The sequence below is a fragment of the Natator depressus genome, chromosome 5, assembly GCF_965152275.1.
Source record: "Natator depressus isolate rNatDep1 chromosome 5, rNatDep2.hap1, whole genome shotgun sequence".
Lineage (NCBI taxonomy): Eukaryota > Metazoa > Chordata > Testudines > Cheloniidae > Natator > Natator depressus.
Genome location: NC_134238.1, coordinates 46,014,106 through 46,037,605, shown reverse-complemented (window position 1 = coordinate 46,037,605; position 23,500 = coordinate 46,014,106). Strand labels below are relative to the sequence as shown.

At 42.9% G+C, this 23,500-nt stretch overlaps 1 protein-coding gene across 2 annotated transcripts in view; it reads left to right on the top strand.

Annotated features, from left to right (window-relative positions):
• IQGAP2 (IQ motif containing GTPase activating protein 2) overlaps window positions 1-23,500 on the top strand; it is a 219,853-nt gene that overhangs the window by 180,249 nt on the left and 16,104 nt on the right. For both annotated transcript variants that reach the window (XM_074952699.1, XM_074952700.1), the window contains 5 exons: window positions 29-113; window positions 2,323-2,555; window positions 9,325-9,457; window positions 12,156-12,258; window positions 14,509-14,650. In XM_074952699.1, coding sequence (XP_074808800.1) covers window positions 29-113; window positions 2,323-2,555; window positions 9,325-9,457; window positions 12,156-12,258; window positions 14,509-14,650 — 696 coding nt within the window. The remainder of the gene's footprint in view (window positions 1-28; window positions 114-2,322; window positions 2,556-9,324; window positions 9,458-12,155; window positions 12,259-14,508; window positions 14,651-23,500) is intronic.

Below are 23,500 nucleotides of genomic sequence, written 5' to 3'. Positions count from 1 at the left end.
TTTCCTTTTTCATCTGTTCTATATGTAGTTATGGAATGAGATATATAGCCAAAGTTCTGAAGAATTCGCTCCATGAGAAATTCCCAGATGCAACAGAAGATGAACTATTAAAGGTAGATTTGTGAGGATGATCTGTCAGCAGCTTGTTCTTTCTGCTTATGCCAGAAGCAAGATTTATTGCATATAAGCTTTCTACGGAATTGTTAACACTTGTATTCCCAGAAACTTCTGGGGGTGAAGATGAAAGGAATTCCATGTGTTAATATTGTCTGACTTGGAAAATATAGTCAATAGTGCCCAGCATCTGTAGCACTTACAGAAGTCAATGGGCCAGCACCATTGAAAATCAGCTCAATGGTACTTTGTAGGAAGCTAGAAATATTTGATTGCATGGTTTTGCTTCAATAGTGATCTTCCATGAAGAATATGACTGTGATTTTGCACTTTTAACTCTGCTAAGGTGAAATTAGAACACTTGACAGAAATTGCTTCAAATGTGGTGGGTTTTTTTTAATACTATAAATACACTTAGGCAGAGTTATAAGAGCAAACAGTGAGTTAATCCATCCACTACACTTGTTTAAGGTGCTTGTAAAAGTTGTGGGAATGTGACATTTGTCTAGACTGGAGCGTGCGTGCTGTCAAGTGATGCAGAATGTTCCTGGCACAGTGCCCTTCCCTTCGTCTGTCAGAACCATTGTATTCTGCAGAAGGCAATGTGAAGTCATTCTGTGTGCCTGCCACACAACTACAGGGCTTATATCTGGCTTTAATTAGACATATTTGCATCTCAGTACAGTTGCCAATATCAGTGTTGCATTTTAAAAATTGAATTATAATGGATCCAGAATTACTTTGAGGATTTTTCTAGTATCCTTTAAAAGACATCATTTTTGTGTTACAATTCTTGTCTGGAGCCATTTTGAGAATTTAAATCTCTTCAGCTAAGTTTATTCTGCTTTTATGCAATAATAAACAATACCGTTAATACTGTTTACAATAAACACTGTTTACAATAATTTCTTTGGGCCCATCACCACAGTGCCTGGGAATCACTATAAATTTACATTATTTTAAAACTTCTCTGACAACTACCCTTAAATGGGTAGTGAACTGATTCCACCACAAGGTACCTCTACCCTGCCTGCTGACCAGCACAGCTCATCATTTGAAAACCCTTAAATTCAAAAATCAAACATTCCACTGAGTGGTCGGACATGAGCTCTGACAAACTAGCAAAGGAAGTAAGTACCAGAGGTCAAGAGTCCTTCACTCCTCACCCGCAGGAGTTCAGCTCTTGGGTCAGCTCAAATATAATAGAAGAGGCAGTTTCTGAAAACCCACCAATAGCCCCATGTGTAAGGCATTCACCTGGGTTTTGGGAGACCCTGGTTCAAGTCCCTGCTCCAGATTGGGCAGAGTATGAACATGAATCCAGATTTGCCACATCCCATATAAGTGCCCTGATCCTTGGGTCATGGCCTGGTTGGTCTCTCTACTGCCCATCCTGGTTTTTCCTCAAAGTTCTGTTTTATCACAGTACTGAATGGGAAAATCTTCTCAACTCCCAAATATTCACAGGACAGGAAAGCTGTTTCCTGCCCAGCTCTAATTGATAAGAGTAGAATTTATCATAAGATAGACTACTTTAAAAAAAAATCTTCACTAAAATATTTGGGATGGGCTAGAAGTTTGGAATAAAGATTAAAGGAATGGAACCTCTTATTTCTGAAGTTAAATAATAGATGAACTTACTTTAAAAAAAATTATTCTCTCTGCACTTCCTGCTTTTAGGTAGGATAGGAAGTAGAAATTTTATAAATGTCTATCCTCATAGTATTTCTGATTCAGTTGAAAAAGGATAGTAATGGAAATCTTATTTGAGTGAGAACAGGATTTATTATAACTTGATATATGCATCCAAAATTTTAGGTATTTAAACATTTTTTAAAATAAGTGGTTTTTAAAAATTAGACCTGGCCAAAATTCTGATGAAATGAGAAATCTAGGGCACTCTTTTCCTGTGTAGTGGGACTTTTTGTTTAGTTTTTTAAACCAGTTGTTATAAATATACTCGTGGTGTAAGTGCCCATTACTAAATAACATCTTTTTTTATCTCTGTGGGATCAGTAGACTTTTCCGGTTTGCTAACTAGATAATACTTCCGTCAGAAGTTGTTTTCACAGATTGCTCTCTACTGCTTCTTAGTTAATGATTTCTTAAAATCTAAACCAGGAACTGTGTAGTCTTTGGTGGGCTTTCTAAGACTGTAATAAAGTGTACATCAGGGAAGAGAAAAATCTCAAAGTATTTCTCCTGTAGATTGTGGGAAACCTCCTATACTATCGTTACATGAACCCAGCCATTGTTGCTCCTGATGGTTTTGACATAATTGACATGACAGCTGGAGGCCAGATACACTCTGACCAGAGGAGGAATTTAGGTTGTGTGGCGAAAGTCCTTCAGCATGCTGCTTCTAACAAACTCTTTGAAGGAGAGAGTGCGCATCTTTCGTCTATGAATACTTACCTCTCGCAGACGTACCAGAAGTTCAGGTGTGAAAAGCTCTTGCAAATGTTTATTCAATGTAAACTGTGTGTTTGGGGGTGGATGAGGTAGACCTACTCTATTTACCTGACGATAATGGCACAAAATCTCTTTAATCTGTGCTGTAAGCTAAAAATTCAATGAATAATTCTTCATATAGCAATCGCTCTGTCTTGTTCTGTAATGGGAAAATAACGTGCTATATTTCCAGTTCAGTACTATTGTTTTTAGCAAGTAATTTTAGTATTGCTCAGCAGTATTCAGGCATCCTAATAGGAATTTTTAATGCAAAATGAAGTACAAGAGTCTAATGGAGCATTTCATTGTATAACACACACTAATGCTTGCTATAAGTAAGTAGAACAGCTGATCGTTTTTCAATCTGGTGGCTGAGATTACTCTTCTGTAAAGGTAAACTCTTTCCCAGCCAGGAAGAGCTGGGTGGCTTTTTGTTTGGTTTGGTTTCTTGTTTTTTTTACTTTAGCCATCTCTGCTGAGAGAAACAATTGTAGGAAATGATGACACTTTAAATATTTTGCTGAAAAGTGTTTTGGGAAAATCCAGACATTCTGTGCTGCAAGGAAGTTGTTTGAAATTTATGCTCTTTACCTTGTAACTTCTTTGGGTGGTTATGATCATGGAATTATCATGAGACAGCAGAACATTTTAAATTTACATTAATCAATCCTTTTAGAAGAGTCTCCTCTATATGAAAAGAATTATTCATTGAATTTTTAGGTTACAGCACAGATTAAAGAGATTTTGTGCAATTATCGTCAGGTAAATAGAGTAAGAATACTATGGGAAAACCCACCAATAGCCCAGTGTGTAAGGAATTTACCTGGGTTTTGGGAGACCCTAGTTCAAGTCCCTGCTCCAGATGGGGCAGAGTATGAACATGAATCCAGATTTGCCACATCCCATGTAAGTGCCCTGATCCTTGGTCATGGCCTGGTTGGTCTCTTTACTGCCCATCCTGGTTTTTCCTCAAAAAGGTTCTCAGTTTTATCACAGTGCTGAATGGGAAAATCTTCTGAACTCCCAAATATTCACAGGACAGGAATGAGGACTACTCTTATAACCTTCATTTAGAGGCTATACATGAGCAAGGATACTAAAGCAGTTCAGTCATTTTATTAATAACAAAGGCAAAGAGGAGGAAGACCTGCTCATTGTGTTTAATTTGGCTCTGATCTTTACAAAAAAGAAGAATCCCATATCTCGTTAAATTAACTTTTTGATGAAAATTGGTGATATGTCTCCGAGGAGGGTTAGAATCTGAGAGGGTTAGAATCTGCTCTGTTACTAAGTAAGATGAGATATCTTTCCATTCTCTGTGCAGTACCTTTCTTGTTTATCATAAACATGCTGAGAAACTGTTTCCTGCTTCTGAAACACTGAATGGCTTATGTCTAGATATAGATAGTGGTATAGTCATAGTAACACTTTGTGTTAACACTTTTTGTGTATTTTCCCATAGTATTCTTACACTGTAACAATTCCATAATCTTGCCAGATATCCTTATATTTTGCACAGTGTTCCTGAGCACCAAACAGTTAAACATTGCAGTAGAGCGATGCAAGGATTTTAAATGTGTTTAAATTTAAGATATATGACTGCCCTGTATCATTCAGACCGTGTATTATGACAACTTGTATTAGTGTGTATGAGATTTAATTACTGCTCCTAAACTTTGTCAATATTATGAGCTGCTTTCATACAATGAGGGTAACCATTTATGCAAAGTATATTTCCTTTATATCTTCTGGAGGGTTATTTTTAATCCAGATGCTAGACTAGATCCCTCAAAACATCTAAAAGAGGTGCCAAATTCTTGCTTACAACTTTGTAGCTGAAAGGGGAAAAATCTTATTTTGAATAAATAAACCTGCTGTTCTCTCTAGGTACAAGTAACGTTTAAGCACTCCTATTTATATTGTGACGTGCTGCTTACGATTTTTTCTCTGGCATTCCTGTGCAGATTTAATAGATTGTAGCAGAAATATTCATATTCTTCGAGTGCTTGTTCATGTCCATTCCACATTAGGTGTGCGCATGCCACGGGCACGAGCATTGGAAACTTTTTCCCTTAGCAGCTCCTGGTGGGCCCTCCAAGTGGCACCACTGCGCCCCACATATATACCCCCACCGGCCCGACCCCCTCCAGTTCCTTCTTACCGTCCTTGGCGGCGTTGGAACAAAATCTCTCTCTCTCTCTCTCTGTCGTAGAAGAGCAGTCCCTTAGCCTTAGAGTAGCTGTTATCAGTTCGTTTACATATAGATTGCGAACACTTAAGTGATTAGTTGCTTGGAGGCCTCCAGCACCGGCAGCCGCAGGCCCACGGCTTCGAGGCTTGTGCCACATGCCGCAAACCTACGTCAGTTACTGACCCCCACAACTCATGTCTACGTTGCCTGGGGGACGGACATCAAACTGAAAGGTGTAGGATTTGCAAGGTATTCAAGCCAAGGACAAGGAAAGAAAGAGATTTTTGCCTACAGCAACTGTTGGAGGCCGCATTGCAGCCGCCGGGCCCAGAGCGCCCGATGCCAGCTCAGGCTTCCTCAGTGCATAGTGCCCCAGAGCTGTCGGGAGACCTGGCACCAGCAAAGCACCGTAAACTGTCGGCACCAGAGCGCCAGGCTAGGCCCCGGCACCAATCGTCCTCCCTGGTGCAGCCTAAAGGAAGGCGTGGTCGTTCCCCGCACAGGAGGCTGGCGCCTCCCAAGGCACCGAGCACCAACAAGAGCGGGAAGGCCGCGGTAGCAGCGCTGACACCGGCGGTCCTGGCGGCACAACCCCCACCGAGTCCAGACCTAAGTAAGCTCAGTGCGGACAATGGGCTCGAGGGCATAATGGATCAGCCGTCTATGCCTGGCACCTTTGAGGCCGCAAAGGACCTCATTGAGCTGTCGGCAAGCCCCCTCCCATATGGGGAGAACCCTCTGGCACCCAGGCCTCAGGCGCCGTTAAGGGGTAAGCCGGCAATGGTGTGCTGCTCGAAGACACCGTCCCAGCACCGCTCCCGGAGTTGGTCCCAGTCGAGCTCCAATTCCACAGACTCGCACTTGCCAGCAGCCCAGAAGGAGGTTGCGGCGCCAGCAGCAGGTCGACATGAAGAAGCGCCAGGAAGGGCACATCGCTCTCCGGCACCAGGAGGAGTCAAGACAGCCCTCGCCAGAGGTCTCCCGCAGACGGTCCCGGTCCAGGGAACGCTGGCACTGGTCCCGGTCCTGTTCCTGGTCCCGCTCAGCCAGGAGCCACTCATTCTCCTGCCGGTGCAGATTATTGGCACTGCCATGGCCTTCGCGATCGGCATTGCTGCAATCCGGCGCCGGCTCCAGCTGCTATAGCTGCCCACACCGGGGCCCGGACAGCAGGGACCCTCAGGGGAGCTGGTGATCTCAATGGGGGCCGCCAGGCCATTGGCCCTTCTGGACCCCCTGGGCCTATCAGGAGAGCCAAGGGGCCCCGTCCAGGGTAAGTTATTCGGTGCAGCGGTCCCAGTCCTCGCACCAACGCCAGACGGTGCCAGAGGCAACAGTATCCAGGCCTCCAGCATCCCCCCAGCTTAGACGGGAGAGTCCGGCACCGAGCCCAGTGCCGTCCCATGGACTCCCGCCCTGGCCTGAGCCAGAGGCCCTTGCCACGGGAGATGGGGAGCAGGAGGACCGACCAGAGGGGGTTGAGCAGCAGCTAACCTCCTCGTATTCCCCCAATGAGGCGGTGGCGGGTACAGAGGTATCCAGCCCTCCGCCAATAGACCATAGAGCTCACCAGGAACTGTTGCACAGAGTTGCCCAAAATTTGGAGTTGCAGGCCAAGGAGACGGTTGAGCAGGAGGACCCCATGGTGGACATTTTGAGCCTCGAAGGGCCATCCAGAATAGCGCTCCTGCTCATTAAGACCAGTCAGTCTAACTATAAGACTATATGGCAGACCCCGGCCTCCAATGCTCCTATGGCTAAAGCATAAATACTTTGCTCCATCGAAGGGCTATGAGTTCCTGTTCTGCCACCCGAGTCCATGCTCCCTAGTGGTTTCGGCGGTGAACGAAAGGGAGTGCCATGGACAGCAGGCCCCGGCCCCTAAGGCCAAGGAGGTGAAACGCCTGGACCTTTTTGGTAGAAAGGTGTACTCATCTGGGGGCCTTCAGTTGAGGATTGCTAACCAGCAGGCCATCCTCAACAGGCACAATTTCAACTCCTGGGCGGTAGTGTGGAAGTTTAAGGACAGCCTCCCGCAAAGTTCCCAACAGGAGTTCACGGCCCTGGTGGACGAAGGCAAGGCAGTAGCCAAGACCTCCCTCCAGGCCTCCTGGGATTCAGCAGACGTGGCGGCTACAACAGTCACGTCAGGGGTGGTCATGAGGCGCTCGGCGTGGCTCCAGGAGTCAGGCCTGCCCCCTGAGGTCCAGAATATGCTCCAGGACCTCCCTTTCGAAGGCTCTGGGCTCTTCTCAGATCAGACAGACACGAGGCTGTATAGCCTCAAGGACTCGCGAGCTACGCTCAAGTTGCTGGGTATGCACACCCCGGCGACCCAGAGGAAGCCCTTTAAGCTGCAGCCCCCCCTTCAACGCCAGTACCAGCCTCGCCATAGGCATGAGCCTTACTGTAGGCGAGGCAGGGATAACAGGCGACGGCGCAACAACAACAATAATAATGCGCCGGGCCAGAACCAAGGCCAGCACAAACCCCAGCCGGGCACTAAGCCAGGCTTTTGAAGGTGCGCTCGAGGACAGCGTACCAGACCAGTCACCAGATCTGTCCCTTTGTTTCCTGAACCGCCTGTCCAGTTTCTCCCGTGCGTGGTCCACCATTACATCGGACCATTGGGTCTTACGCACGGTGCGGAACGGGTACTTGCTGCAGTTCGCTTCCCTCCCCTCCCCTATCCCTCTTCAGGGACCCCTCTCACGAGCATCTCCTAGAGGAGGAAGATCTGTTTTTCCACCAGGGCCAACGTCCAGTGCCTGCGGTTCTGCTCATTCCAGGGCCGCAGCCCGGGCTCAGTCGCGGACGCGTTTGCAATCCCGTGGAGAGGGGGCTTGATGTATGCCTTCCCCCCCACTCCCCTTGGTGCACAAGGTCCTGCTCAAGGTGTGCAGGGACAGGGCGGCGGTGATCCTCATCGGCTCAGCCTGGGCCCGCCAACGCTGGTACACATAGCTCCTAGAGCTGTCGGTGGATGCCCCAGTAGTCCTGCCCCTACACCGGGACCTCATTACACAGGACGGCGGGCGGCTTCTCCACCCTGACGGCGTGGAGGCTCTGTGGAGCCAGTGCTCCCTTCCTGTGCAGCAGATTCTGCTTGGCAGTAGAAAGCTCTCTACCAGGGCGGCCTATATGGCCAAGTGGAAAAGGTTCTCGTGTTGGTGTGAACCCGACAGGTGCGGCCGGGCCAGGCCCTGATGCAGGCCATTCTGGAATACCTCCTGCACCTCAAGCAGCAAGGGCTAGCCACGTCCTCACTCAGAGTGCACCTGACGGCCATCTCCGCCTTCCACCCGGGGTTCTCGGGGGGGCTCGGTGTTTTCCCACCCAATGGTGGGGTGGTTCCTTAAAGGAACCACCATCTCCGCCCCTAGTCCTTCCATGAAACCTTAACCTGGTTCTTTCTAAACTCATGGGACCCCCTTTCGAGCCCCTCGCTACCTGTTCTCTCCTCCACCTTTACTGGAAGATGGCGTTTCTGGTTGCCATTACCTGGGCCAGAAGGGTGTCCGAACTGAGGGCCCTCACCTCTGAGCCACCATACGCAGTATTTCACAAGGACAAGGTGCAGCTCCGGCCGCACCCCAAGTTCCTCCCTAAGGTGGTTTCCCAACTCCATCTGGGCCAGGACATTTGTCTGCCAGTGTTCTTCCCAAAACCCCATACGGACCCGAGTCACCACAACTTGCACTCCTTGGATGTGCTTCGAGCACTGGCGTTCTATTTGGGGTGCACCAAGCCCTTTCGCAAATCCACACAGCTGTTTGTGGCTGTGGCCGAGAGGTTAAAAGACCTCCCAGTGTCGGTGCAGCAGATTTTGTCTTGTATTGCAAGCTGCATCCAGGCGTGCTATGAGCTCGCAGGTGTTCCGGCCCCAGCGGTCACGGGCCACTCGACCAGGGCGCAGGCGACTTCCACGGCATTCCTGGCACAGGTCCCAGTCCAGGAGATCTGCAGAGCAGCCACCTGGTCTTCGGTGCACACCTTCACGACCCACTATACGGTCAACCAGCAGGCCAGAGAGGATGCGGCAGTTGGCAGAGCGGTCCTCCGAGCAGTTGTTCCGTGACTCCTACCCTCCTCCAGAGGTAAGCTTGTAATCCACCTAATGTGGAATGGACGTGAACGAGCACTCGAAGAAGAAAAAACGGTTACTTACTTTCTCGTAACTATTGTTCTTCGAGATGTGGTGTTAACGTCCATTCCACCACCCACCCTCCTACCCCTCTGTCGGAGTCGCCAGCAAGAAGGAACTGGAGGGGGTCGGGCCAGCGGGGGTATATATGCGGGGCGCAGTGGCGCCACTTGGGGGGCCCACCAGCCCGACGGGAGCCGCTAAGGGAAAAAGTTTCCGACGCTCGTGCCTGCGGCGCGCGCACACCTAATGTGGAATGGACGTGAACAACACATCTTGAACAATAGTTACGAGAAAGTAAGTAACCGTTTTTATCTTGCATTTCAAACAAAAAGCTTATTCCAATTCACTACAGTTAGCTAAAACATGTCTTTCTTATTGTATAATTATTTAACCTATCTTTCTCATCTTACTACTTTCTTAGGAATTTTTTTCAGACAGCATGTGATGTTCCTGAGCCAGAGGAGAAATTCAATATTGATGAGTACTCTGATATGGTAACCCTCAGCAAACCTGTCATATACATCTCCATTGAAGAAATCATCAATACCCATTCAGTAAGTGAATGGAAAGAAACTTAGCTACTGAGCAAAGGGGAATTGTTAAACAACTACTGTTTAATCTGTTCTTGGGAAACTTCTCAAATCACTTTTTGGGAGATGAGTAATTTTTCCATAAAATCACAGAATAACTGTGATGTTCTGTACTGGCTTTCCTAAAATGCCATGAAGGAATTCCTTTACTCTTCCTTTCTGATAGTCTCTTGTCCAAGTAGAAGATCATCTCAATGTCCAAGTGTATGGAATAACCTTAGAACCAAACTTTTCTTAACATTTATTGTAACTTGTACTGTATGTCGCAGGAGAGAATTGCATTTCCACCCCATTAGCCCCAATGAGAATGGTAGAGACAACGATTTGGAAACAAAGTGCTAACCAAAAGAAGAATCTGACAATAAAATGTAAAGTATTTTTCTTTCAGAGCGTTTAATTGAAAAGGGAAAAAAAATTGCATAACTTCTTATTGGCATATAATAGTGATGAACCATTTGTAGTTTATTTGAATTACAAACTTCCCCTTGGTAAGAAAGCGGACTTGTTGCTTTTTAAGAGTTAGTGTGACTTTGAGATAAAGTAAAATCTTGTACATTTTATGACTTTGGCATTCCATCATGTGTTTGGCTGGAAGCAGATGTAAGAGTGTGATTTAGGAGGCAGTGGTATCCTGCAAGTATGTTTGTTCTGGATAAGGAACAGATGAAATGCAGAAACTGCAGTTTATAGTGTGATTCACTAGGACAAAATTTAGATGTATTCCATGTGGTCCTTCCACAGCTAGTATACTAGCAGTCATCCACTAATGTGCAAAACCCAGAAATGTTAAATGATGGATATTCTTTTAAAAATATGGAATACTTCACTCCCAAGACAGTGAGTTAAAAATCAGCCTTACTCATGCAAGAACTAATGGCTAAGGAAACATAGTGTTCGCTAGATTAAAGACAACTGCTACTTCAGGCTTGAATTGAGGATGTATTTGTTTCATTTCCTGTCTATCAACGCTTAACTTGTTCTATTTAGGTGTCCAGCATGGTATTCAACTCCTGCTATGCTGTTGTCAAGTTTGTGACTTAGAGGCTGAATCTCAGATGGTGCAAATGATTATGGGGAACCTCTCATTTGTCACTTTGTGTAATCTGGTTTAGTGTGTTCTGTACTTCATCAGGATTAACTGAACACTTTTGATGTAATTACTTGTCATGCGGTAGAACACTAGTCAAATGGGACAGTCTTTTCTTCCAAGATTTCATGTAGTTCATATGTGTATGGAGGAAGTAGTTAAGACTTGAAGCAAGGCAGCTTTATATCTAAAGATCCTAAATTTCTGTATGTCTTAAATTTGCAATTTCAGTGTGCGCATGTATACCTACACAGTGTACACTATATAAAATATAATGTCAGGGCATTCATGTAGATGAGACTGAGGGAAATTTTCAAAAGCAAAATGTTAGTTATGCACTAAACTGCCATTTGTGTCTTTGAGTGTCTCCCCCAGAATATTTAATGTGACCTTTGATTTCCCACATACAAAGTGTTTTAGTTGCCTGTACGTTTCAGTGAACACAGCTTTTGATTTGAATAGGCTTTGCACTCTCTAAACTATCAGAGTTCTGAAATTTATAAATATAGCATGTGTTTTACTCCACTCGTATTTAAATTCAATTTAAACTGGTGGCCATGGGCACCATAACCTTAAAACGGACTTCCATAGTAAGAATCCTGTTTATGTGGAAAACAGACCTTGGGAACTAGCAAACACAAACTGTTATCAAACTCTGCACAGTGCCACTTGCTTCCTGAAGTAAATGCTAGTGATGGGTACAGAAATGAGCAGTCTAATTACAGGAAACTCATTCTTCAGGCCCATACCATTCGTGCTTTTTTTTTATAGTGCAGCATATACAAGCTTGTTCTCAGAGGCTTTTTATGGACTGCTGAACCATTCCTCCTTGGAGGCGTGCACAGCTGCAATACAAGTTGTATTATGAATAGAGTTTGTACTTTCTGTTATCTTGGTGCCAGTAAAATCACTGATTCTGGCAATAGGAGCAGAACCCTAAATTTCTGATTTTTTTTTAAAGTGAACTTAGTCCATTTGAAAAGTACCAAATTGATACCACAGGAGTCAGAAATCCTGTATTTAAAAAAAGTACAGCAATAAGCAGCAGCAGCGTGAGCCTCCTCATTCTGCGTAGCATGGTGTGCCTTAACCATGCCCTGATGGGGTCACCATTATGAAGACCGTTCAGTCCCCTTGCCCGTTAAGGTCCTGATCCAACAAAGCACTTCAGCATATGATGAGACTGTCAAGTGAAGTGCCGACTTTGAGTCTGTTTAGCAGTGGTGTTTTGTTAATTGTTTAAGCGGCTGCTAAACTGAGCCTTTCCTCATGTGTTTTAATATTTTGAGGACTCACTCCCTTCGGTTTGTGTATATTTGCTGGCATTCTAATGTTGATCCAAGGGTGAGCCAGCCAACAGACTGGGCAATAGAACTATCAGTCTTGAAACCACAGCCTGTAAGCAAGCACTTTCTTTCCTTCTGTCCTCCATAATCCTTATTCATGTTGTACGCCCACTGTGACTCTGAAGACTTTATTTTGAGCATTCTATTTGTGAGTATATAGCACCGTTTGGAGAAATGGAGTATTTTCAGTGGTTTCACGGATAATCGTTTTGTTTGCCCTTGTTTATAGCTGCTATTAGAACACCAGGATGCCATTGCTCCTGAGCAGAATGACTTACTGAATGAATTGCTGGAGGGGTTAGGGGCTGTTCCAGATGTAGAGTCTTTCCTTGGTAAGTGTTCTCTCTCGCGTGCGGGCGCTCCCCCCCCACCACCCCCTTTGGTCGGTTGCTTATAGTAATCCAGGGACTGGCCCTAAAATGGTATATGGGGGTACTTTGTTTGGCCTCTTCAGTATCTGCAGAATTTAAGACTTTTTCCTAAAATGATTTTTGAAGCTGTTATAACTGAAAAGATATTCTAAAATGAGAATCAAAGGAGAACTGTTTCCCAGAGTCCGCAGTAGCTCTGAGAGGTGTGAACTACTCACAATGGGTATTTATTTTGGAGCATAATGATATCATTTGACTCCTCAACATCAAAAATTTCAGCAGAAACATCTAGCTCTCTGGAATTAGAGTATTATCATATATTTAAATAACCTGACTGAATGTATGGAAGGGGCTGTACAAACCACATTTCCATAAAAGTAGATAGACTTTTTAATTTTGAGAAGTAGTCCTCTATAAAATAGTGAAACAGGCAAAGGATGTGATACACCAATGAACACACTGGAAAATTTTCTACAAGCAAATTCAGTCTGATTATTGATAAGAGGCTATGAAGAGAAGTAAAGGTCAGTAACAATGAGTTTGGGTTTGTGCCAGACAAATCAATGATGGATGCTATATTTACATTATGATTGCTTGTGGAAAAATAAAGAGAAAAGAGGTCTTGAGAAGGCTTAAGAGCATGTTCCAAAAAAAGTCATATAGTTGTTTGAGGATGAAACAGATATCTGAAAGCTATCAGACTCATCCAGGACATGTATGAGGGTGCTGCTACCCCAGTTAAAAAGTCACGTCAGGTAATTGAACCATTTCTGTTAAGAGTCAGAGTGCATTGAGTCTCTGCACCAAGCCTCATTTTGTTCACCATGGTGCTTGATGCGGTTACAGAAAACATTCAGTGTGGCATGCTGATGCATGCTTTTTGTAGATGATGACGTGCTTGTGGGAGCGAGCAGAGAGGAAGTGGAAAATTGAGTAAGATGGAAGGGCACACTTGAAAGAAATGGCACAGAAATCGGCAGAAAGTCTGTAGATTCAATGATAACTTTCAGGAAGGCAACAAGACTGTAAGTCTCGGGACAGCCACTAGCAAAGGTACAGAAGTTAAAGTTCCTAGGTTCAATAGTACAGGGTAATGGTGAATTCAATGACAAACTTACAAGTAGAATAGGAATGTCATGGACTAAAAGGAGAGAAGTGAGTGAAGTAATCTGCAGTAGGAGTTAGGAGAAACTTTTCTATTTGATAGGCAAAGATCTATACAATAATTATTAGGCCTGCGCTTTTTGTATAGTTCTGAATGCTCAGCACCAAAGAAGAGATTGGAGCAGATCCTGAATACAATGGAAATTAAAATGTTAAAATTATTACAAGGATGGACCATCAGAACAAACACATTAGGGGAAGTGTGAAGGTGAGACCAATTATAGGAAAGCTGAGGGAATCCAGGCTTAGATGGTTTGATCACATGAAAAGAAGATTAGAAGAATAAACAGGAAACCGGGTGCTCAACTTAAAAATGGAGAGTAAGAAAAGGGTTGGGATGCTAGATGGATGGATGCGATATAAAAAGGATTTGATCAGCTGTGGAGTTTCCAAGGAACTGCCTCAAGGCAGACTGGAATGGAGGAGGACACAAAGAGCTGACCCAACATAGGTGGGACTAAGGCTAGAAGAAGATGAATAGAACTATTAATATTAGTGCAGGGATCACACCACCTTTGTTTAGAAAATGTCTAGCATATTTTGGGTGCCTCAGAAACACGTTAATAATAAGGACACTATCAGTAATGATTACCCTACCCCAGGTCTAATTTTATTATTTTAGTTTTTTTCCTAACTATGGATGTTAAATAACTGCACAACTACTTTGGGAAAGAAACACACATTTGAGCCCTGTCTGGATAACTGTCTTGAAAGAAAAATCCTATTTAAGGTGGCAAAAATCTCAAGTTTTAGTATTTCAGAAACCTTTGCCTAGATGTATAAATAGGTAACTTCTATTGGACATTTTCAGAAAATACAAAATACTACAATTTTCCTGTTTCTAAATAGAGGGAAGGTATTGATTTGTTTTATGGCTGAAGGAAATTTTTGAATTAAACAGTTATTTGTCTAGATATAGTACATGTTGATAGATCTTTGAGTAGTTTTCTGTTGCCTTTGACATGTTTCAGAGTATTCTGGTTCATGCTCCGGTTCTTGTCACACATCAGAGAACTGGCAGAGTAAGAGCCATATTTTTTCCTACAGGGGAAGGAGCTGTTGATCCCAGTGATCCTAACAAGGAAAACACATTGAGTCAGCTTGCAAAGACCGAGATTTCACTATCTTTGACCAGCAAATATGAGTTACAGGAAGGTGAAGATCAAGATCTCAAAGGGATGATGATAAAGTACGGTTTGTTGATAAAATATGTATCTTTTGGGCAATGTTTTTGTTAAAACAAGCAATACCAGTAACGTAAACTAACTTTATAACTTTATTCAGGTTTGTAATTACTTTTTTTTAAAATTTCCAATTAGAACACTAGTGTTTTTCAGACTGCATGCCCCCCACAACCATTCATTTGACTGGCAGTCTACAAAAAGTTAAGTCCATAGCTTGGGTCTTTTGACTGATGTAAAGACGGTCCAATGCTTTGCCAGCCTCTAGCCAAATCCTGTGCTGACTCATACCTTGTGCAACCTCCTTGGCAACGCAGCATGAGATCAAAGATAGTGTTATAATCAAAACTTAAGGCCAGGTTCAGCATGAAATTTGCCTCTTAAGAGTTTGGGATGTAATTCTGGCAAAACTCCAAGGCTAGTTAAGACTTAAACCGCTGTTTTCAAACTTCAGTGCTTTTGAAAAATCTACTTTAGACACCCACGTGACTTAAGATCACAAATCCTCTTGGAAGTGAATGAGATTGGTGCTTCTAAGTCACTTAGATGCATGTGAAAATCCCAACTCTAAATCCATATTTGGACACCTAGATAAGTTTCTTGATTTTTCAGAGGTGCTAAGCACCAACAGCTTCTATTCATGTTAATAGGAATAGTGGTGCTCTGAAAAACACAACACACTTACTTAGATCAGGGAATTACAAACTCACTTAGTGTGGACCACATCTGGAATGTATCTCCTCCCTTTGCCATTAGCTGCAGAGGTTGCTCTTGGCTTAATAGCCAAGACTTGAGTGAAGTATGACCTGGCAAGAGGGAAATGGTGAGAAAACAATTTGAAGCATGAATACAACAGTAAGATGTGTATACAGTTAGATTGTACCTCTAATTCATTATGATTTGTACCTCCTTTTTCGGGGGGCTGAAATGCCTTTTGATGCCTAAAGAGTTGATATTGTTGGATTTCATTAAATGAAAAGTAACATTTGAAAGCTTTAATGTTCTTCAGAAGTTTGACATGTTAGGACAGATTTTCCTCATTCATTAGAATTTAGTTTATTCTGTGTACGTTGTTTTCTTGCATTAAGAAGGATCTGTTTTATAATATTGCTGATGTGCTTCACACAAAGGTTAACTTGTTTTTCAGGAGTAAGGTAAGCCTTTTGTTGTCAGTGGTTTGGGCTCTTTTCCAGTTTGTAATATCCTTAGCATTGTAACAGATAATTAATCTTTTCATTAAGAACATAAGAAGAATTTTAACTCCTATCAATTAGAAATGTAGAAATGGGCACATTTCTGATGTATTAAATTTCCTTAGCAAGCTCATTATATGGGTGTCAGAAAAACTACCAGCACATTTCACATAGGCCATCAAATGGTTATTAGTTTAGGTCATTATGGACCTAGCTCAGATTCAGACCATTGACCTGAAAAGAGAAGGATCTGTATCAAATAGACCAGTCAAGTCTCCACCCTATCCAAAATCTTTCAAAGTCTGAAACAAACTTTGTAAAACATCGATATTTTAGCTCTTACAAATACAATGGCTACTTGCATTATTGCACACTGTGAAATAGGTACTGTCTTAACACGTGCTCTTTTCCATAATTCAAGAGGAGTTGCTGTCTGGACTGGAAGGCAAATCCAACTCTGCCCTCCTTCCTCTAAATTGAAAACACTTGGAAACGTTTGTCAGACCAGTATTTGTACAGGATGTTACTTTCCTCTCAGCTCACAAACATTGCATGACTTACAGGGGGGAGAGAATAATATTCATTGGCTTCCTTTTTCTTCAGATGGTTGCAAAATACTATTGGTAAAACCTGTAGGCAAGTGCATTATATCAAAAGTTCTGCATACCTATTTTTATTTTTAAATTAACATCATCCCTGTTTCATTGGATATATTCACATTTAACCTACCTGCAAATTATGAGTTGTTTAATATCTCTTTTCACTATTGAAAATGGATGCAAGTGCTAACCTTCTAAAACTGCTATTTTCACACTTTTCTTCACAACCTGCTGGCTAGACAGTCTTAAAATTTAAACCTCCAATTCTGTGCAGGCCTGTAGTGCAGCTACAGTCTCACTCAGCAGTGCTCATACTGAACAGCAATACTTAATGAATCTGAAAAGTAATTTAGCTTTATTAACTGGCAGCTGAAACTTTACTTTGGAGGAAAGTCATTTTACCACAATGTTTACAATTGCAAGCACACACTCTACAATTCTCAACCTGAAGGGTGTTTTCCCAAAACAAATCTTTCAATTTAGCTGGTAGAGAGTTTCTTCTAGAATTTCCCACACATTGATCATACAGTTTTATGGTCCAGGAGATAAAGATTTAAATGAAAAGGAAAGGGGTTGGTTTGCCATCAGTACAGTAGTTGTTCATGCTTTATTGATCTGAAGCGTAACTTTCAAACACTTTGGTAACTTTTTATATGTAGTTTGATGTAAAACTACTTGCATGAGTTCTATAGTTGCTAAAACAAAACATTAGGTAAGAGTATAGGAACATCTCAACACATTTCTGTATTATTTATGACATCAGTGTCTAGGCAACTTACAGACAGAATGACAAGGTCTCAGCCCTGAGCAACTTAAAGCTTACATAGACAATGTAGAGATGAAGGATGAGGAAAGGGATTGGAGTGAGTGGTGATATTTACCGTATGGCTTAGTAGTGCCACCATTTTATTTCAGTTTTTTTTTCTTTGTTTGCTCATTGCCTTGAGTGTATTGTGCAACCAGTTTCTTCTGTAGTTGGGATCAATGGCGTGAAACTATTGTTTAAATTAAAGCTTAAGTTTTGCTCACCTGGCAATTTCTCAGTATCTATAGTTCATGCTCTTTCTTTGTTAGAGTTTTTTCTCAGTTTCTGCTAATCTGATCTTTAAAGAGCTTTTTCAAATTGATTTTATGCAGAGTTGAACTACAGTTTCAATTGTAAATAATAACAGCTGAGTTAGGATGTATGTACAATAACTCTTGCACCTTTTAGAAGAGACAGAATTATAAAAAGTGGCCAACCAGTTGGTGTGTATAGTATTTGTGATAAATTGGTGGGTTAATATCTGTGGTTATGTGCATAATTGGACAGTGAATGTTTACAGGAACTTCTAGTTTGGAATGTGTATTTGTTAAATGACTCGTCAGGCATGCACACTTCTCATAACAGTACTGCAATGGTGGAAATACACTGCTTCACACAAGTGAAAAGATGAGCTGCTAAAATGCTCAGAATCCTCTTACCTACACCAATCTGGGCCGGGGGGCCCATATTCCAATATTCATGCACTAATTAGGGCATATATTTCTCTCAGTATCTAACTTATTTCTCTAGAAGTAGCTTCTTTTGGGGTTCATGAACTGTAGCTTTTTAAAACTAAGGGTATGTCTACACTACAAAATTAGGTCAATTTTATAGAGTTGATTATGTATGTCCCCACTAAGCGCATTAAGTCGGTGGAGTGTGTCCTCACTACCGTGGCGAGCATCGACTCACTGAGCGGTGCACTGTGGGAAGCTATCCCAGAGTTCACGCAGTCGCTGCTGCCCATTGGAATTCTGGGTTAACCTCCCAATGCCTGATGGGGCAAAAACATTGTCGAGGGTGGTTTTGGGTACATGTCATCAGTCGCCCCTCCCTTCGTGAAAGCAACGGCAGACAATCATTTCGCACCTTTCTTCCTGGGTTACCCATGCAGACACCATACCACGGCAAGCATGGAGCCCGCTCAGCTCACCACTACTGTTGTGAGCATTGTAAACACCTCACGCATTATCCTGGAGTATGTGCAGAACTGGGCTAAGAGACCCCAGCACAAGGATGATTGTGATGAGGACATGGACAGACGTTCCTGAAAGCATGGGCTGTGGCAATTGGGACATCATGGCGGCAGTGGGGCTGGTTGATACAGTGGAACACCGATTCTGGGCCCGGCAAACAAGCACAGACTGGTGGGACCACATAGTGTTGCAGGTCTGGGATGATTCACAGGGGCTGCGAAACTTCCGCCTGCCTAAGGCCACTGTCCTTGAACTTTGTGAGTTGCTTTCGCCCGCCCTGAAGCACAGGAATACTAAGATGAGAGCTGTCCTGACAGTTGAGAAGCGAGTGACGATAGCCCTGTGGAAGCTTGCAATGCCTGACTGCTACCGGTCAGTTGGGAATCAATTTGGAGTGGGCAAGTCTACTGTGGGGACTGCTGTGATGCAAGTAGCCAGTGCAATCACTGACGTTCTGCTATCAAGGGTAGTGACTCTGGGAAATGTGCAGGTCATAGTGGATGGCTTTGCTGCAATGAGGTTCCCTAACTCTGGTGGGGCAATAGACAGAACGAATATCCCTATCTTGGCACTGGACCACCTTGCCAACCAGTACGTAAACCGCAAGAGGTACTTCTCAGTGGTGCTGCAAGCACTGGTGGATCACAAGGGACGTTGCACCTTTCCTGGCCATCCCATGGTGAATGACACTCACATCTTTAGGAACTCCGGGCTGTTCGAGCAGTTGCAAGAAGGGACGTACTTCTCAGACTAGAAAATTACCGTTGGGGATGTTGAAATGCCAATAATTATCCTTGGGGACCCAGCCTACCCCTTGCTCCCATGGCTCATGAAGCCATACAAAGGCAGCCTGGACAGTAGTCAGGAGCAGTTCAACAATAAGCTGAGCAAGTGCAGAATGGTGATAGAATGTGCCTTTGAACGTTTAAAAGCTTGCTGGTGCTGTTTGCTGACTAGGTTAGACCTCAGTGCAACCAACATTCCCATTGTTGTTGCTGCTTGCTGTGTGCTCCGTAATATCTGTGAGAGTGAGGGGGAGGTGTTTATGGCGGGGTGGGAGGTTGAGGCAAATCGCCTGGCAGCCGATTTTGAGCAGCCAGACACCAGGGCAATTACAAGAGCACAGGTAGGCATGCTGCGCATCAGAGAGGCTTTGAAAACCAGTTTCATGACTGGCCAGGCTACGGTCTGACAAGTTGTGTGTGTTTCTCCTTGCTGCAAACCTGCTCCCTTTGTTGATTTTAATTCCCTATAAGCCAACCACCCTCCCCCCTTCGATCATAGCTGGCAAAGGAAATAAATTAACTATTGTTTTGAAACCATGCTCTTTCTTTCTTTCTTTCTTTCTTTCTTTCTTTCTTTCTTTCTTTCTTTCTTTCTTTCTTTCTTTCTTTCTTTCTTTCTTTCTTTCTTTCTTTCTTTCTTTCTTTCTTTCTTTCTTTCTTTCTTTCTTTCTTTCTTTCTTTCTTTCTTTCTTTCTTTCTTTCTTTCTTTCTTTCTTTCTTTCTTTCTTTCTTTCTTTCTTTCTTTCTTTCTTTCTTTCTTTTAAAAAAACAAACAAACAAACAAAAACCCAAGTGAGATAACTGACAAGGTAGCCCGGGTGGGCTGGGATGCGTTGCGGGAGGAGGGAAGGACAAGGCCACATTGCTTATTGTAGCCATACTACAAATCAAAACTGTTTGAATGACAGCCTTCTGTTGCTTGGGTCATCCTCTGGAGTGGAGTGGCTGGGTGCCCAGAGCCTCCCCACCCATGTTCTTGGGCGTCTGGGTGAAGAGGATATGGAACTTGGGGAGGAGGGCAGGTGGTTATACAATGGATGCAGCGGGGGTCTGTGCTTTTGTTGGCTTTCCTACAGCTCCAACAGATGCTTCATCATGTCCGTTTGCTCCCCCATTAGCCTTAGCATTGCCTCCTGCTTTTGCTCTTCGCGCTCACTTAATGCTTTCCTGGCCTCTGCCACTGAATGCCTCCATGCATTAAGCTGTGCCCTATCAGTGCAGGAGGACTGCATGAGCTCGGAAAACATGTCATCGCGAGTGCCTTTTTTTTCGCCTTTTAAACTGCGATAACCTCAGGGATGGAGATGACAAGGGAAGCATAGACACATTTGCACCTGGGGGGAGATAAAAAGGGAGAGTAAAATTTAAGATGATACATTTCCGAGAACAAAAGGGAGACTTTCACAGTGAATCAAGCAAGTCACAGAAGACAGCACATGTGCTTTCGGTACAAGGTTGCATTTTGCCTTTTATATTGAGCGCCTGCCGGTATAGTGTAGACCAAGGTAAGATAAAGGTCATGAATATATGAAATATGATAAACCTGTATCATCTCTTTAAGAAGTTCTGATTACTAAAGACTGGTTTAAGCTCTGCTTGAACAAGACTAGTTTCTCCATTGCTTTGAGGGAGAGTCTCGCCTAGTGGATAAGGCACAGAGCTGAAGGCCTGAGTTCTAGCCCTAGCTTTGCCATTCACCTGCTGTGACCTCAGCCAAATCATTTCACCTTTGATTATTTCCCTTCCCAACCTGTCTGTTTTTTCTATCTGTTTGTACAGTGCATAGCACAATGGGGCCCCGAGTTGGTTGGGCCCTCTGGTAGCTACTATAATAAACAACACTTCCAATTTATGTCCACTAGAAATGGGTGCATTAAAAACTGTCAGTACAAAGTTAGCAGCTACATTCTATGCTGTATTCTTTAATTGCAATAATCCAATTGGGAGGTTGCAAAGTCGTGGATGACTTTTTTTGCTAGGTCCGCACTTCAGCGACAGATGCAACTGTGTCCAAACCAAGACTAAATATGCCACTTGATGACATCAGTGACCTAGAATGACTACCAGACCAACTTCTGTAACGGGAGGACATCACACCTGCAATGGTGACCATTGACTTTGCCCTCCCTACCAACATCCTTTCTCTTACCTGGTCTAATCCTCAACAAACTCACTTTCACCAGTTAAATACAAAAGTACTTTATGGTCATAGAAGCAAAACACATTAGTTGTAACTAAAGCAGAGGAAAGGAAGTAAACTAGCTGTAAAAATAAGTATCTATATTGATCAGCATTAACTCAGTCTTGAAGTGATTGAAGAACATTTTTCTTCTAATATTTCCACAACTAAAAATTACATGAAAATTAGAGAAGACTGGATCCCCCAGTGTTATACTTTCAGCCTTATGCTCTTAAATCTGTTCTTATATATAGCTTAAAACTTATGTACAGTATTATAAAAATTACCCTGTACACCTGGAATTCAGTTTCTTATCCAATGCTCAGAAAGTGGCTAATCATTTCTAACTGTAACTTCAACTCAGTCAAGATTAACTTGCCTCTTGTCCTGTTTCCTGTGGAGGATATTGGAATTTCATGCGCATGGAATGCTTAAGTATTTCTAGAAACTAGGTCAAAAGAAAACTCACGTTCTTAAATATCTGACGGACTGGGCGTGAGGGTGTGTAAATGACAGATTCTCTTGTTAATTCTCGTACTGACTTGTGCATTCCATTGAGTTTAATTTATGTGTATGTTGTTAATTTCCCTTCAGAAACCTAAAGAATCTGAGGAACCTATTGTGGTTTTAAGCTTATCTGGCATGACACATGAGGGTTTTGTTAATAGTTTCCAAGGAGCTGTCAAGTTTCCAAAAGTAGAATTAAACTTCCACTGTACTTTTTGTTCAAGAGATGAAAATACAGTTACCTCAGCTGACAACTAGCTTTCCTGTCTTAAAAGGAACATTCATAGAAACTTGCTACTGCCATAGAATCGTAGGACTGGAAGACACCTCGGGAGGTCATCTAGTCCAGTCCCCTGCACTCATGGCAGGACCAAGTATTATCTAAGACCATCCCTGCCAGGTGTTTGTCTGACCTGCTCTTAAAAATCTCCAAAGACGGAGATTCCACAAACTCCCTAGGCAATTTATTCCAGTGCTTAATCACCCCGGACAGTCAGGAAGTTTTTCCTAATGTCCAACCTAAACCGCCCTTACTGCAATTTAAGCCCATTGCTTCTTGTCCTATCCTCAGAGGTTAACAAGAATAATTTTTCTCCCTCAACCTTGTAACAACTTTTTATGTAATTGAAAACTGTTATCATGTCCTGTCTGTCTTCTCTTGTCCAGACTAAACAATCCCACTTTTTTCAGTCTTCCCTCATAGGTCATATTTGTTAGATCTTTAATCATGTTTTTGCTCTTCTCTAGACTTCCTCCAATTTGTCCACATTTTCCAGAAATGTGGTGCCCAGAATTAGACACAATACTCCAGTTGAGGCCTAATCAGCATGAAGTAGAGCAGAAGAATTACTTCTCATGTCTTGTTTACAACACTCCTGCTAATATATCCCAGAATAATGTTTGCTTTTTTTGCAACAGTGTTACACAGTTGACTCTCATTTAGCTTGTGATCCACTATGACCCCAAGATCTCTTTCCACAGTACTCCTTCCTAAGCAGTCATTTCCCATTTTGGATGTGCGCAACTGATAGTTTCTTTCTAAGCAGAGTACTTTGCATTTGTCCTTATTGAATTACATCCTGTTTTACTTCAGACCATTTCTGCAGTTTGTCCAGATCATTTTGAATTTTAATCTTCTCCTCCAAACACTTGCACCCCCTCCCAGCTTGGTATCATCTGAAAACTTTATTGGTGTACTTTCTATGCCATTATTTAAATAATTGATGTTGAAATGGTATGCGTCTAGGTATACAACCAGATATACTGTATATGATTAACTGTTCTTGGATATCCTACAAATTCAATGATGCATCTCTTCTATAAAACTCATTAGAATATTTTATTTTTAAAAAAATCTTTAGAATATTAGAATTCAAGGAAACCTTTAGAACTTTTGAGCTTAAAAATTGCAAATATCTTTCTTCAAAGGATGATATTGGGTGCTGTCTTGTACCAGTGTTTTGTATGCCTATCTTTTTGCATGAAAAAGTGGTACATAAGGTAAACTTCATCCATGGGTGGTTTTGCCCAATTCTGGTCACAGGACAGCACCTCTACTTGTGACTGGGAAGAAAATGGATATGTTCTCTATACA